At 39.7% G+C, this 15,614-nt stretch overlaps 1 protein-coding gene and 1 long non-coding RNA gene across 2 annotated transcripts; both read right to left on the bottom strand.

Moving 5' to 3' along the window:
- Positions 1-5,538: 5,538 nt before the first annotated feature.
- LOC140587729 (uncharacterized) lies at positions 5,539-7,531 on the bottom strand. Its single transcript, XR_011989406.1, has 5 exons — positions 7,110-7,531; positions 6,820-6,949; positions 6,499-6,657; positions 6,289-6,384; positions 5,539-6,178 (listed from the first exon to the last, which is right to left on the bottom strand). It is a non-coding gene; the product is annotated as an uncharacterized lncRNA (long non-coding RNA).
- A 528-nt stretch (positions 7,532-8,059) lies between these two features.
- Positions 8,060-14,052, bottom strand: LOC140587728 (uncharacterized). Its single transcript, XM_072709259.1, has one exon. The coding sequence runs from the start codon at positions 13,936-13,938 to the stop codon at positions 8,818-8,820; it is 5,121 nt and encodes a 1,706-aa protein (XP_072565360.1). The 5' UTR covers positions 13,939-14,052; the 3' UTR covers positions 8,060-8,817.
- Positions 14,053-15,614: the final 1,562 nt, after the last annotated feature.

Below are 15,614 nucleotides of genomic sequence, written 5' to 3'. Positions count from 1 at the left end.
TAACTTCACTTGCCTGTACAGTATAGCCACCAGCCACACTGAACCTACAGCATTTCCATGATCATTTCAATCAAACAGCTAAATCAGAGGAATACTTCATCTGATCATCACCAAATTTGACCCACTAATGTACCACTGCACCTCAGACAGACCGTCCAAATTTGGTGCTGATCGGTCAAATGGGGGCGTGACAGCCACTGTCCATATATGTGTAAGACCCACCTTAGCAGATTCAGCTGAAATGTCCTTATTCCTCATGAAACCTTCAAATAATTGTTACCTTTCCCTTCAGCTGAGTCCATATTTTTAATTTCCTTTCATTTTTCACCAATTTGCCTTATACAACATTATCAGACTTCATTTACAAATGAGAAGGTCAGAAAGCATTTAATATCATTTCTAAAATGGAGCGCTGACTCCACCTGCTGGCCACACCATTTCCATTCCCATTTCATTCAAACAGCTAAATCTCAGGCATGCTTCATCCGATCCTTACAAAATTTGATTCACTACCTTGGGTAATTCAGCTGAAATATCCTTCATAATACTTTCAAGGAATTAACTTTCCCTTCACCTCAGTCCATATTTTTAAGCTCCTTTCATTTTTCTGCTATTTGACTCATAGAAAATTATCAGATTTTATTTATAAGCCAGGCAGTATATATTGCAGATTTTTCGCTTTTTTGTATTAAATTGGCCAGTAGGTGGAGATGGTGCTCTATTTATATTGCAGTTTTTTAGATTTTTTTTTATAGATTAGCCAGCAGGTGTAGTTCGTCCTGTATTTCATTAATGGCATTAAATTCTTTCAGGGCTTCTTATGTCTAGAATACTTTACAAATGCAATAAGCCAGTTGTTTTTTTTAATATACAAGACAGCATGTGTTCACTGAGGTACTATAAAGTAAGCTTAACTTGTATGATCTAGACTTAAAATATTAGGTATGCAGGTGCCTATTTCTACCGTCTACTTAGACCATCTGACACAAAAAACAAATTCTTTTGGGCTGAGGCACTTCAGCAAATGGTTATATATTGTATCTTATATTGTTGTACTAAGGCTGCTTCTGCTAATGGCAGTAGTCAAACTGCCACACCAGGGACTGCATGCTACCAATTATCAAATGTAGCGCTAACTCCACCTGCTGGCCTCACTATTTCCATACCGAATTCATCAAGTCTGCTAAACCTCATTGATACTTCATCGAATTCGCACAAAATTTGACTCACTTCTGTAGCACTGGACTATGAATAGACCATCTAACTTTGGTGACATTCGGTTAAATGGGGGCGCTTCTGCCACTGTCAAAATGTATTAATAGTTAATGCAGCTGAAATTTATTTTTCATCAAACCTTCAAAGATTATTGACATTTTCATTTCATTTCACTTTTAGAAATGTATCAAAGTTCAGAGATACTTCAGGCTGTGTACAGTGCAACAATTGCAATTTCTTCCAACAGCTAGTCACCACATGTCCCTTCTGTTTCTGATCTACCCTCTTCCGTTTATCGTACCTTAATCAACATATCAAAGTCAATGTTCAAAATATCAGGTATTATCTTATCATAGAAGCATTTTCTACTTTTTCTGACTATTTAAAAACATTGGCCATCAGTTACAGTCTGTACTTCATTTCCAATTTAGCCAATGTCATAACATGTCTAAGACCAACCTTCGATAATGCAGCTGAAATTAGCTTATTTCTCATGAAATATTAAAAATTAATCATCTTTCCCCTCATCTCAGTCCATATTATTAAATTGCTTTCATTTTCCAGCCATTTCACTTTTAGAAATCTATCAAACTTCAGTGATGTACACTGCAGCAATTTCAATTTTTTCCAACAACTAGTCACCACATGTCCGTTCTTTCTCATCTACCATTTTCCTACTTTCTGTCTATTTAAATGCATTGGCCATCCGTTACAGTCTGTACTTCATTTCCAATTTAGCCACCGTCATAATATGTCTAAGACCAACCTTGGTTAATGCAGCTGACATCTCCTTATTGTTTATTTAAACATTTAAATATTAATCACCTTTCCCTTCATCTAAGTCCATATTTTTAATCTCATATATTACTGCCATTTAACTTTTAGAAATCTATCAAACTTCAATGTTACTTCAGCCTATGTACACTGCAGCAATTGCAATATTTCTCCAACAACTAGTCACCACATATCCCTTCTATTTCTCATCTACCCTTTTCCCTTTATTGTACCTTGATAAACATTTCTACAGTAATGTTCAAATGTTAGTTATCATCTCATAGTAGCATTTCCTATTTTCTGATTATTTAAATGCATTGCTCATCAATTACAGTCTGTACTTCATTTACAATAATTAGTGAACTTCTAATCTTATGCCATTCACTTCATTCCTCTTCATTGCTTCTGTCCATTTGCTTTGGACCCGATTGTCACTGCTTGCAGTTATCTTTATTATTATTTTTTTCCTGCCGTAAAACTGAATGTACAGCCTAAACCGTAAGAGCTAGACCAACCAAACTTGGTAATATGATGTCAATTCCTACCCGCTACTCAGATTCTCTGACCCAGGCCTGTCAGCCAGATGGGGGCGCTCTAGCGCCCCCCAATGCGTTTCAGTCCATATCTACTGTCCTATTAGTCCTATTATTGAAATTACTTTTTCTGCTGATACAGACAGCTTTGCTCTACCAACTTGCCATTTGGACTATGAAGCTCCGCCTACTTTGATTTTTTGCTAATTTGCATAATTTGCAAATCCTATTTCTGCCCTCAAGTCCTACCCCGTCTGTCCAAATCAGACATATTAGGTGTCAAACCAATCAGTTCTTTGAGCTGATCAAGACTTATTAAAAAAAATCCTAAAATTTCTCTATCATATGGTCTTCAGCCACGCCCAAACTTTGCATGAATTTGGCCAGTTTCAGTCTGATTGCTATAACTTGGCTCTGCTTTAACCAATCTTAACCAAATTTGAAATCTTTCCTCCCAGCGCGATTCTGGGGACTATATATAAAGCTGGCCCCATTTCATCAATAGGGGGCGCTACAACTAAAAACTACCAATATCTCCTGACTGCCTTGACCAATCAAACTAAAATTTGGCAAATCCATACTACGACCAATTCTGAGATCAGACATATATCATAGTAGTCATTGATCATAAAATCATGGTCATTATCAGCCAATCAAATTGAAGCAGCCATTTGACAGGCTAAACAATACCGAATCTCAACCAAAACAGGCTGTCACATTTGATTCCTGAACCTTAGCATACCCTGTTAAGGACACCGCAATCAGCCAGATGGGGGCGCTACAGCAACAAGTTTTGCATTTCTGCCTATTTCTCCTGAACTGTTAAAGATTAAATTGACAATTGTTGCGAATCCTATCCACTAGATCATGGCAAATTTAATGGTTTAAAGAACTTCATCATAACTCTTGCCCTTTTTGCCTATTTTGTAAAAGTCTGAAAACAGGGCTTTTTGTTAGCCTCCTAGGGTTTTCACCAATCATACACATATCTGGTATCATTTAAATCAGGAGACAGTCCATATATAAAATTATCCAAAACATCATATACTTTCCATGAGGTACGGCCACCAGCCACACCCGAACCATACCGGTGCCACACCCATTTCAATCAGACAGCTATATCTCAGGTGTACCTCTGCCAATCATCACCAATATTAAATATATAATGTAGGACATTATTGGGGAAGGGCCCTCCAAATTTGGTGCCGATCGATCAAACGGGGGTGCTACAGCAATATAACATGTCTGTCTAAACCTGCAAAATCAGTTCAACTTACTTTGTTCTCATTTTTGATCAAGTGACATAATACTGGTTAAAATCTTTTTTCCTGCAAGATCTGTGAGTCATGCCAAATCAAAATATATGCAATGTCCCATGATAGTCATTTGCATTCCCTTGTGATATTTAAAAACTTAATAAATAACATATTACTGTAACTACTGCAATGTCCAGCCGAAGTAGGTCATTCTGGTAGTAGATCAATGAGGACACTGCGCTTATGTATAATTTATAAAGATAACTTCACCTGCCTGTACAATATGGCCACCAGCCACACTGAACCTCCAGCATTTCCATGCTCATTTCAATCAATCAGCTAAATCTGTGGCATTCTTCATCAAATCCTCATCAAATTTGACTGGTTTATGTAGCAGTGGACCCCAGACAGACCCTCCAAATTTGGTGCCGATCGGTCAAATGGGGGTGCTACAGCTACTGTTTATATATGTCTAAGACCCACCTTAGCAAATTCAGCTGAAATGTACTTCTTTCTCATAAATCCTTCAAAGAATTGTTACCTTTCCCTACACCTTAGTCCATATTTTTAAGTTCCTTTCATTTTTCAACAATTTGCCTTATACAACATTATCAGACTTCATTTACAAATGAGAAGGTCAGAAAGCATTTAATATCATTTCTAAAATGGAGCGCTGACTCCACCTGCTGGCCACAACATTTCCATTCCCATTTCATTCAAACAGCTAAATCTCAGGCATGCTTCATCCGATCCTTACAAAATTTGATTCACTTCTGTATGACTGGACTACAGACAGATCTTCCAAGTTTGGTGGCGATCAGTCAATCTGGAGCGGTACAGCCACTGTCCTAGTGTGTCTAATACCTACCTTGGCTAATTCAGCTGAAATATCCTTCATAATACTTTCAAGGAATTAACTTTCCCTTCACCTCAGTCCGTATTTTTAAGCTCCTTTCATTTTTATGCTATTTGAGTTATAGAAAATTATCAGATTTTATTTATAAGCCAGGCAGTATATATTGCAGATTTTTCGCTTTTTTGTATTAAATTGGCCAGTAGGTGGAGATGGTGCTATATTTATATTGCACTTTTTTTGATTTTTTTTTTATAGATTCGCCAGCAGGTGTAGTTTGTCCTCTATTTCATTAATGCCATTCAATTCTTTTAGGGCTTCTTATGTCTAGAAGAATACTTCACAAATGGAGTAAGCCACTGTTGTTTTGAATATACAAGATGGCATGTGTTCACTGAGGTAGTATAAAGTAAGCTTAACTTGTATGATCAAGACTTAAAATATTAGGTATGCAGGTGCCTATTTCTACCGACTACTTAGACCATCTGACACAAACCATACATTGTCTTGGGCTGAGGCACTTCACCAAAGGGTTCTATATTCTATCCTATATTGGTGTACTAAGGCTGCTTCTGCTAATGGCAGTAGTCAAACTGCCACACCAGGGACTGCATGCATACAGCAGGCTAATATTATACATTATGGCCATTTACTATATAATGTCATTATAGTGTAGTATGTTTTTCCTTAAATGTTGCTCAGGACATTGTAATACTTTTTGTATGTATATTTCCTTTACTGCCTGTTTCACCTACCGTAATTGAAATTTATTCTGACATTTACATGTGTATTTAACATGCTTAAGAATGATGACTGTATTAATGATTATAATATTTATTATTACTCATTAGAGACATAATGTAAAACATATTATACACATTGTAAAATTGCAATTAAATACATCTGTCTTAGCCAAACATTTAGGTTTGTGTCATTGTTTGCAGAGGCTGAAAAAGTACATAGAGGCCACAATTGTTGAGCCAGCACAATTGACATAATATTTCGCATATGATGTGCATACCATTGTTACATAAACAGTGTATAAAGACCACAAAGTGTGATAGTAGCACTCATATATATATATACTACAGAACTCCCAACATGGCAATATTCTTTTGAATATACAAGTCAACACAGGCATCACAAACAAAGCTGGACCATTATTTTGACATCAATTTAACCATGGTATCATGACTATGAATTACATAACATATTATGTAGTACAGAACTGTTACAACACATCATTAATGTTTTGTTATTGCAGAGTAAAAGTGGAAATAACTCAAGAAATACTAAAAAAAAAAATGTGAGTCATCACAGCAATAAACATCCACAAGCAACAGCACATTTTACTCAAAGTACCTTTGCTGTCAGACTATATTGTGTAGAGATGATTTCTGGTGCATTTCACTTCAGGTATCTGTGTGTAGTTCATACTGTCTGTGTGCAGTCTCTGAGTTCTTTAGAGAACGCTTTGCTTGTCGACAAAATGGGCGCAGGGAAACTTGATGTGGTGAGTATGGTGTCACTGATATGAAGATAAGGCACTGGAAAAGAGAGTAAAAACAGAACGCTGCATGTCAGCCAATCAGACACTTGCAGTTGTAAAGTAAAACTACTTCACAGAAAAAATAATGTTTCAAAGAGGTAAACTCACCAGGCCAGCCCATCTCATTGTTCCAATGTACCAGGCAGTATGTGTTAATGAAACTTGATGTGTTGGGCATGGGGTCAGTGTCATCAACAGCAGGCGCTGGAAAAGATTAAAAGATAAAGCATAAACTGCCATGTAAGTTAGACAAACACTGACAGAGTAAAACTAAAACTACACCAAAGAGGAAGAAATCTCTGAAAAAGGCAAACTCACAAGGTCAGTGCCTGCTCTGGTCATGTAGCATTCAGTGTGATGCGTCACACTCCCAATATACAGCTGTATGATGAAGGATGCAGTATAGCAGAGCTTGGACAGACAGATGTGCCTTAGGTTGATCATCAGGGAAGCACATGACAATTGTGCTTTAGTGACCTGAGGTTATACATAGGAGAAGGCAGGTTAAAATCTGCAATATGACAATGTAGTAGGGATTTCTGACAATGCTTAGTTACCCAATTTATAAGCTCATACACTGCAAACTGGTATGTTTTAACTAACATGCTCATGTTAAGTGAGAAACTGTCACTCACGCACCTTTGCTTTGCCCAACCAGTCATGGCACATCCATTGTGTTTAGATAAATGTCTCACACTCACTGCCCAGCTTTCCCACTTAGATCTTAGGTCATCCACTTGTATGACTGTTTAGTGTTACTTCATTTTAGCTGTTTGAAGAAACACACAAAACATACACATTACTCCAAAAATTGCATCATATACATTATACCATAATACAGTCAATGTACATATGTCAAACATTTCCTTTTACAGTGTCAAAGTACACTGTACAACAGTATACAGACAGATGTCAGTATATGGTTTTACCTTAGCCCATAGATGTCTGTGCCTCTTCGCCCTCTCACCATTCTTTTTGATCAAAGGCTTGCTCTGTGAAATTCTGTGTCTTTTTAGCATGTTTTGCAGTACAAGACATTAGTTTGGTACTGTCTACATCTGATGGTACTTCTTCATTTCCTTACATTTAATTCATTGTAATTATATATTCCATGTTATATAAACAACTACACATTTACATTTTCCAAGTGTGTGGTGCTGTGTAAAGAGGTTCAGTGCACTGTACTGTCCCACAACACAAAATTTCTATATAGGCAACAATGCACTTCATGAATAGTCAATTATATGACAGGACATATAAAATTGTTTATGTTTTGTGGAAAATTCATACTATCAACAAGTTTGGCATACTGCTGTTGTGAGGCACTTAACAGAAAACATTACCTCCCTTTTCCAAGCCTATATCACGTCCTCTGTGCTAATCTTCCCCTAGCCCCCACACCCACCCCCAGTGCCTGGTGCCCCATCCTCCCCTGCTTCCCAGCGAGCCCCAGCTCTAGGCCCCCTGTCCCAGAAGCTGAAGCCCAAAACCCCTCCCCTAAGATTAGCCTATGCTTATGCTTGGTAGCTAACATGTTATATACAAAACAACACATTTACATTTTTGAAAGGTGTGGTGCTTTGTAAAGAGGTTCAGTGCACTGTACTGGCCCACAACACAGAATTTCTATGTTCGCAACAATACTTTTTATGAATAGTCAATTATATTACAGGATATCTAAAATTTCTTTTTTTTTAATTTATAGCATTTCAAAATTTTGGGATACTGCTGTTGTGAGGTACTTGACAGAGCACATTACCTCCCTTTTCAAAGCCCACATTGCTTGCTCTGCCCTAATCTTCCCCTAGCCCCCACACCAGCCCCCAGTGCCAGGTGCCCCATCCTAGCCCCCTTATGCCTAGCCCTAGTGACTGTCCCGTAACCTTAGTCCTATGCCTAGTGGTAACCCAATCAGCCCACCTCAGACTACTCTCCAGCAACAGGCCGCCATGTCCAGCCTTAGTCCCCCCTGCCTCAGCCCTAGTGCCAGCTCTCTGAAGCCCAGCTGCAGCCCCCTAAAGCATGGTGCCAGCTGCAGGCCCAGCAGCAGCCACCTCAAGGTCGACCCCAACCCCCAAAGCCCAACATCAGCCTCAGGCTAAATGGCAAGCCCTGAAACACCAGCTCCACTGCTAACCTATGAGGCCCAGTTGCAGCCTTCTGAAGGCCAGCCCCAGTCCTATCCCCCCACAGCCTACTGGCAACCCCAGTGGTAGCTACTGATGGCCAGCCCCAGGCCTAACCCCTAAAGCTTGGCACCAGGCCAAGCCTCCCTGCCAATCCCCCCTAAGGACAGCCACAGCCCCAGCCGCAGTGCCAGCCTCCCAAGGCTGATGCACCCCAGAAAACAATCACTGCAGCACAAAATTTATGTTTCTTACTGATCTTTCATACAGTTTCTTACAGATAATGTAGCACCACACATTCATGATGGCTGAAATACGTCGGCATTGCTGAAACAAAAATTCTGTTAGTCAAAATGTCTTTCACATACACATGATCAATCAAACTGCTTTTCCCAGTGGTTGCTTCTTTCACAAGTTGAGCATACCTATGTTCTTCCATAAAATTAGCAATTGTACTTACTGCCAAATGATTTACTGCATGACACATTTTTTTTTGTTTTTTTATAGTTTCCTATAGATAATGTAGCACTACACATTCATGATGGCTGAAATACGTTGGCATTACTGAAACAGAGATGCTGTTAGTCACAATGTCTTTCACATACACATGATCAATCAAAGTGCCTTTCCCAGTTGTTGCTTCTTTGACAAGTTGAGTATACCCATGTTCTTCCATAAAATTAGCAATTGTACTTACTTGCAAAAGATTTTCATTGAAGTCACCCATGATGATTTTCCCACCTTCCACGCTGTCCAACCAAGTGATCAACTGCATCAGGTTCTTCTGAAAGATTGTCAGATTATATGAGGGTGGTCTGTATAGTACCAAGACTGTTGTTCTTAGTAGGCCCACACTGAACTGCACAAACTCAATGTTGACACACTGCACATCAGTCACAGTACAGTTGGTATGTTCTTTACAATACAAACCCACACCACCATGTTGTTGCTTTTTCAGTTCAGCAAAGATAGCATCACTACCATCATATGCCTGATGTCTGGGCTTCCCATGGTATGAAAATCCAGGCAGCTTTACATCTTCTGTGTCTTCCTCCGAATTTAACCATGTCTCTGTCAAGCAGATGATATCAGCTTCCATATACCTTCTGTCTTTCTTTATGTCATCCAGGTGACATGTAAGTCCTTCAACATTATGCAGGAGAATTTTGCATGATGATGGCACTTCCATGACAGGCTCAATAAACACAGGCATGCTTTGCATTGCAGTCTCAATGTCTTGTTTTGCATATATAGCAGTCTCCTTAAAGTCTTCGATTATGAGGCCTTCCAAAGAAGTCACACGGCTTAATGCGACATACGCTTGTCCAGCTGTAAATATCTTCTTTAGTGATACAACAGCCTTATCCACTGTCAGACCTTGTACCTTGTGTACTGTACAAGCCCAAGCTAATTTCAATGGAAACTGCCGTCGTGTTCCACCACTGTTTGTCACTCTCTCCTCCTCTGGTTTAATTCGTGTAGCTTTGTCCAACCCTACTTTGAGGCATGGCTTCTTTCCCCTGAGTGACTTTCCAGCTGCTTCATTGTCAAATGTGATGTATATCTCTGATGGAAAATCCTCATCAGTATCAAAGCGGATGTCACTGACTGTACCAAATGCACCATTTACCAGGCCGTCTGAAACATCGATGTTTTTCAGCAGCATTACTCGTGCATTGACACCTACATGTAGTGATTCTAGGAGACATGTCTTCTGAACATTGGCATGATGTCCATGTTTCCTTTCCAGTCTGCCAGTTGCAGCAACCCTTTCAAAATCCTGAGCATGAATGATGACATGGTCTGAGCAGATCTTCTGCAGCATATGGTAGTTATGCTGATCAACTTCATCATTGGTTGCATAAATATGAAGAGCAGTACTGTCTTGTCCTTCGCCTGTCACACATTGTTTCAGCATAGCGATGTCTTCCGCCAGCATTGCATCACCCCTTTTGCGTTTTCTTAGTCGATTCAGCAACTGTGCAAACTCCATATCTTTCTGTCTCATAATTTCAGTGAGCTCCACCATAGCAAAATGATTCTGCCATAGATTCACACCTTTACCCTCAGTATACAAAGCTTTCCCTTTCACAGGACAAAGTTGGTAGAAATCTCCAACAGCAATGATTGAAACATTTCCAAAAGCAGAATAATCTCCAATTTGTTTGATTTGTCTTAATCTGCCATGAATATACGCAAGCAGCTTGTGATCAACCATTGAAATTTCATCGATAATCAATATCTGCAGGTTTCCCAGTTCAGCTCTCAATGAATTTAGTTTTTCATCTCCAAGTGGTTCATATGGCAACTTTACATCTGTTGCAATATGGAAACAAGTGTGTATCGTTGCAGCTTTTATGTTGTAAGCACTAACTCCAGTTGGAGCAGTCAGTAACACATGTGTCTCATCTGGATTATGTGACAACTGACGCAAGATACGAGCTGCCTCATAATGTATTGCTTTGATCAAGACTGACTTGCCCACACCTCCAGGTCCAGATATGAATACATGAAATGGTTCTGGGTTTTCACCACGTGCCTTCTGTAAACACCAGTTTCGTATTTTGTAAAAGATGCCAGATTGCTTGTTATTCAGTGAGCGAAGCAAAGCCAACGCTTCCTGCTTGGACATACCACAAGGATTGTCATGCAACATATAGTGACTCAGTCTTGGTAACAAATCTGGTATCTCATCACATTGTTCTCTCATTTCTGGTGTAATGTTGGATTTGCTGGCAAGACACTCTAACCGTTCACGTTCAGTCTCTGGACAAATCTCTGCCCAAGCATCTTCCATTGCACCATGCAGCTGTAGGTCTTCCTGAGCTTTGTCTATTGCACTTGATTCTTTTTCAAAACTTGACATGTTTGACTGCACAACCAGTTTCACTGAATGCAATTCATCAAGAAACTTGACACAACCAGTCTCATAGAATTCCTGGTAACTGCCAAAAGTAGAAGGTTTTAACTGTGCATCGAAATAATGTGGCAGAAAAAGTTGCAAAATGCTGTGGTAATATTTTTCTGGGTCCTTTGTGGGTGAAAAGCGAGCATACCGAACAACAGCTGCATCTGTGCGTGTCCTTTTCTTCACAAATCCTAATTTTCTGTCCAACTGCACACTTCCAGGGCATGAGCTCTGAGACTTACATAGTATTCTGTACTCAGATGCAAATCTCGCCAGGCACATTCCTGCAAACACTTCTGTTTCTGGTCTGGCTTTATATCTATCAGTGATACTGTTCATCCAAATTCCTTGTTCATCCTCATTCTCACACTCAGCTTTCTTCCGTATGACGTTCAATGGAAGGCTCATTTTCACCACATTTTCTCCAGTTGGGATAAACTGCACCTTCCGTGATCCCTCTTTCAACCTCATGTTAGTCAGACGATAAACACTTTCTTGAGCTGAAACTTCACGATTGTGCAGGAAAACACTGCCAAGTTGCCGAAGAGCTTCTTTTGCATCAAGGTTACCTTGCTGGGTGGCCTCTTTCTGAGCATTTGCCAGTAGCAGTCCCATCTCTCTCTCAGCTTTGGAAATGTAGGAAATGATGTACACAATACATGAATATGCATCAACCACAAACTGAATGTCCATGTTTGCATTCCAACAGCGTAAAAGGTGTCTGTTATATTGGTTCACCCACACTTCACATGGTCTCCTCTTAAGAACAATGGTAGTTTTTTTTGTGATTCTTGAGTACGCAGCTTCAAATATTTCCTGACTGATACCAATTGTACTAAATAAGGAATCAACAGAGTCATAGTTGGCCTCAGGGTTTAGTACAGCATCCTTCACTTTTTTCATGATAGCGTCTGCTACTTCTTTTTTCAGGGGCTGTCCGTCTGTCTCACCATCTCCAACTTTGCATGATGACAGAAATGTTCTGTTGCTTGGAGGACGTGGGAAATTGAATCTACAAGTTTTCCCTTTTTTCTTGCATGTTTTTGAGTGCCTCTTACTATGTTGCTGTACACTACATACAATTTCATGCATTTCATCGTTACCCTCTGGCATTTCACATGTCACATAGTGATCAATGAAAGCTGATACTTCATCTTCATCATCTTTGCCAACCTTAGGTGCGTCTTCCACCCAAAACAAACAGTGAGTGTGAGGTGATCCCCGTTGCTGAAATTCTATTCTGTAGAAATAATCAACTATTTTGCCAATGGGTTGTGCTTCTGACATGATGACATCTTTCAGGAAGCAGTGGAATCGATAGTCAAACATTCTGGCAGCTGTCACAGGATTGTTTTTCAACAGTGCACACCTTTCTGACCAGTCGAGCTCAGCACTTGATGCATCTATGCCATCTTGTTTGAAGATTGCTGTCATCAGTTCTGTCCAGCGTAAATCAGCAGAAGAAAAGGAGCAAAACCATGTGGGAATACCAAGCTGTCTTACCATTGCAAACAAATCTTTCTGAACACTTTGCCAAAAAACAGGGGTGCCTCTGATTGGTCTTAGAAATTTATAACCTTCATCAAAATTGAACATCTTTTGTAGAGCCTCCTTATTTGTCAAAGTTTCTGATGTGACAGGACACTTATCCCGTGCATCATAGCCTTTTCTCACAGCAATTGACACATTTGACACAACCTGCTGAAGCTCAGACAAATACTGCCCATAAAATATATAGTCTAAGTTTTTTCCAAAACGTCCATCTGCATTAAGAATTCTTGTATTTAAATACCTACACAGTGTCAGTTTTTCCTTCTTTCTGTCATGAAAAGTACCTGTTCCTTTTGGGAAAAGGACTGGAAAACATTTAGCTTCATTTGACTCATCAGTTAGAAGCCTCACTGGATTGTTTCCTTCTGCAGGTGCCATCGACATGATTCCATCAAAGTGCTGATCCAAGATCTCTTGTGCTATGTCTACAGGTTGAAGACACGTATCCATATACATGCCATGTTGTTGTCTATCATGCAAAGTTTCATCCATTTCCTCATCATCTATGTTATTTTCATTATGCTCTTCATCTGCATGTGTGTCACTTACATAACCAGGTACTTCTTTAGTTTTCTGCAGGGGATTAATCCAGTCATTGTTGAACTCCACATTGCTGTAAAATTTGTTATTCTCTGTAAGATACACCAAAGCCTTCTTTATTTTTTCTGGATGCACAAATTCATATTTGTAATGCCCTTTGTAAGTTAACTTCCTCTTCAACTTTACACGAATCATAAGGTCATCATTGTCAACTCTCGGTAAAACTTCAGCTACATTTGGAACACTAGATGGGACACAAGTCACAGGACCATGAACACCATTTTGTCCACCTTTTGGCAAAGACACAATTCTCATAAAAGGAATATGCATAGAAATCAGATGCTGTTCCAGTGAATTTAGATGCTGTAACTCTACAGGGACAGGGTCTAAAGCTAGATTGTTTGCAACACTCTCTGCTGGAAGTTTCCCATCAAGAATCTTTCTGTGACACGTGTGGCAGATCCACAAGGAACCTCTAGAGCCAATAACACTGCTACAATCATCAGAACACATATCTATACATTTATGCAAGTATGTCTCAGTTATACACTGTGAAGCCACCAACGCAACTGCCTGTGATTTTCTGAAGTACTGATCTTTCTTGCACATCACAACTTGGTGTTTAAATAGCATTCGATGACACACTGAACAAATGTATTCTGGGCCTTTACTTATTTTCTGTCTAAACTGTTCAATCACATAGTTAATGTCTTTTCTGTTATCCTTCTCTTTAGTCCGTTTTTCAATATTTCTGCTTTTTACTGCAGTGGCATAACAGCTGTCTGTTTTGTATCTATTACTGCAACTTTGCTTCTGAGCTGATTGGTACACTGGATTAGAATGGTAGGCTTCAAATTTCTGTTTCTTCACAGCTTCTCTGTAACTCTCATTTGTGGCATACTTACTACCCAAAAAGTCTTTCACACGTTGCCTGTGTTCAATGTTAGTGGCATACTTCTGCACACTTGACTGCTTCACACGTTGCCTGTGTTCAATGTCAGTGGCATACTTCTGCACACTTGACTGCTTCACACATTGCCTGTGTTCAATGTCAGTGGCGTACTTCTCAACACTTGACTGCTTCACACATTGCCTATGTTGAATGTCCGTGGCATATTTCTTCACACTTGACTGCTTCACACATTGCCTGTGTTCTATGTCTGTGGCATACTTCTGCACACTTGACTGCTTCACATGTTGCCTATGTTCAATGTCCATAGCATATTTCTTGACACTTAACTGCTTCACATGTTGTCTATGTTCAGTGTCTGTGACGTACTTACTTACACTTGACTGTTGTACACATTCGCGGTACTCCATATCTGTAGCATACTTACTGATACCTGATTGTTTAACACGGTCTCGGTAGTCATCATCATCATGATAGCGCTTCATCTTTCTGGCAAGTTGTTGCTCCCTGTACACGTCACTTACATCATACCGTCTTTTTTCTATTTCCAGTTTCCGACGACTTGATGCCATTTCAGATGGTGTGTTAATTTCAGAGCATCGTGTGGCACAACATTCAGTATCACGCCCTTTCACACAAGTCACAACCTCATAATGTGACTCATAACAATGTTTCAGGTACATACCTCTCGGATCAGAACCAATACATGTGGAGTACTTTAACCATTTGTTATCGGAGTATGTGAAAATATGCACACCAAGCAGATCAGCGGCAGCTTGAATCTCTACCTCAGAAGCCCAAGTACCAACATATTTCATTCGGGATGCATCCACATACTCACTGGCAGAAGAGTAACCATCTCTAAGACAAGCAATATACTTAGATTCATTTCTTAGTATGTGAGCAACAATAGCACGTCTAATTTTCCTGTGTTCCTTCTCATTTCCAGTAATAGCAAAAGCCAGACATCTGAAAAAGCAGTTACCATCACCAGTAATAGGCACCGTTTTGCAAGGATCACCCATTGGAAACTCTGCAGCAATGTTTATATGACCATGATCAATGTACACCACACCAAGCTTACAGGAAAGGCTTCTTTGCTGCTGTGTTGTCAAAGGACTGAAGAAAAACTGCTCACCGCACAGCTCACTGATAAAAACTATATCACCTTCATTGCTCACATGGACATCAAGCTCATGTTCTGTATCATCTGTCACATTTGGCCTTACCACACCATATTGGGTCTCTGACATGCTGGTAGACTGGTTGAGACTGGTGACTGAGGAGTTACCATCTGGATGGTCTGACATGCTGGTAGGCTGGTTGAGACTGGTGACTGAGTAGTTACCATCTGGATGCTGCTGCAGAATGCTTCGACTGGTCACACTCACAGCTGTAA

Source organism: Paramormyrops kingsleyae, chromosome 2, assembly GCF_048594095.1.
Source record: "Paramormyrops kingsleyae isolate MSU_618 chromosome 2, PKINGS_0.4, whole genome shotgun sequence".
In the NCBI taxonomy this organism is placed as follows: Eukaryota; Metazoa; Chordata; class Actinopteri; order Osteoglossiformes; family Mormyridae; genus Paramormyrops; species Paramormyrops kingsleyae.
This window is presented reverse-complemented; position numbering and strand designations above follow the sequence as displayed.

What these genes read in the sequence shown, in the direction of transcription:
- LOC140587728 (XM_072709259.1), bottom strand. Translation starts at nt 13,938, where the DNA reads ATGCTATTTAAACACCAAGTTGTGATGTGCAAGAAAGATCAGTACTTC.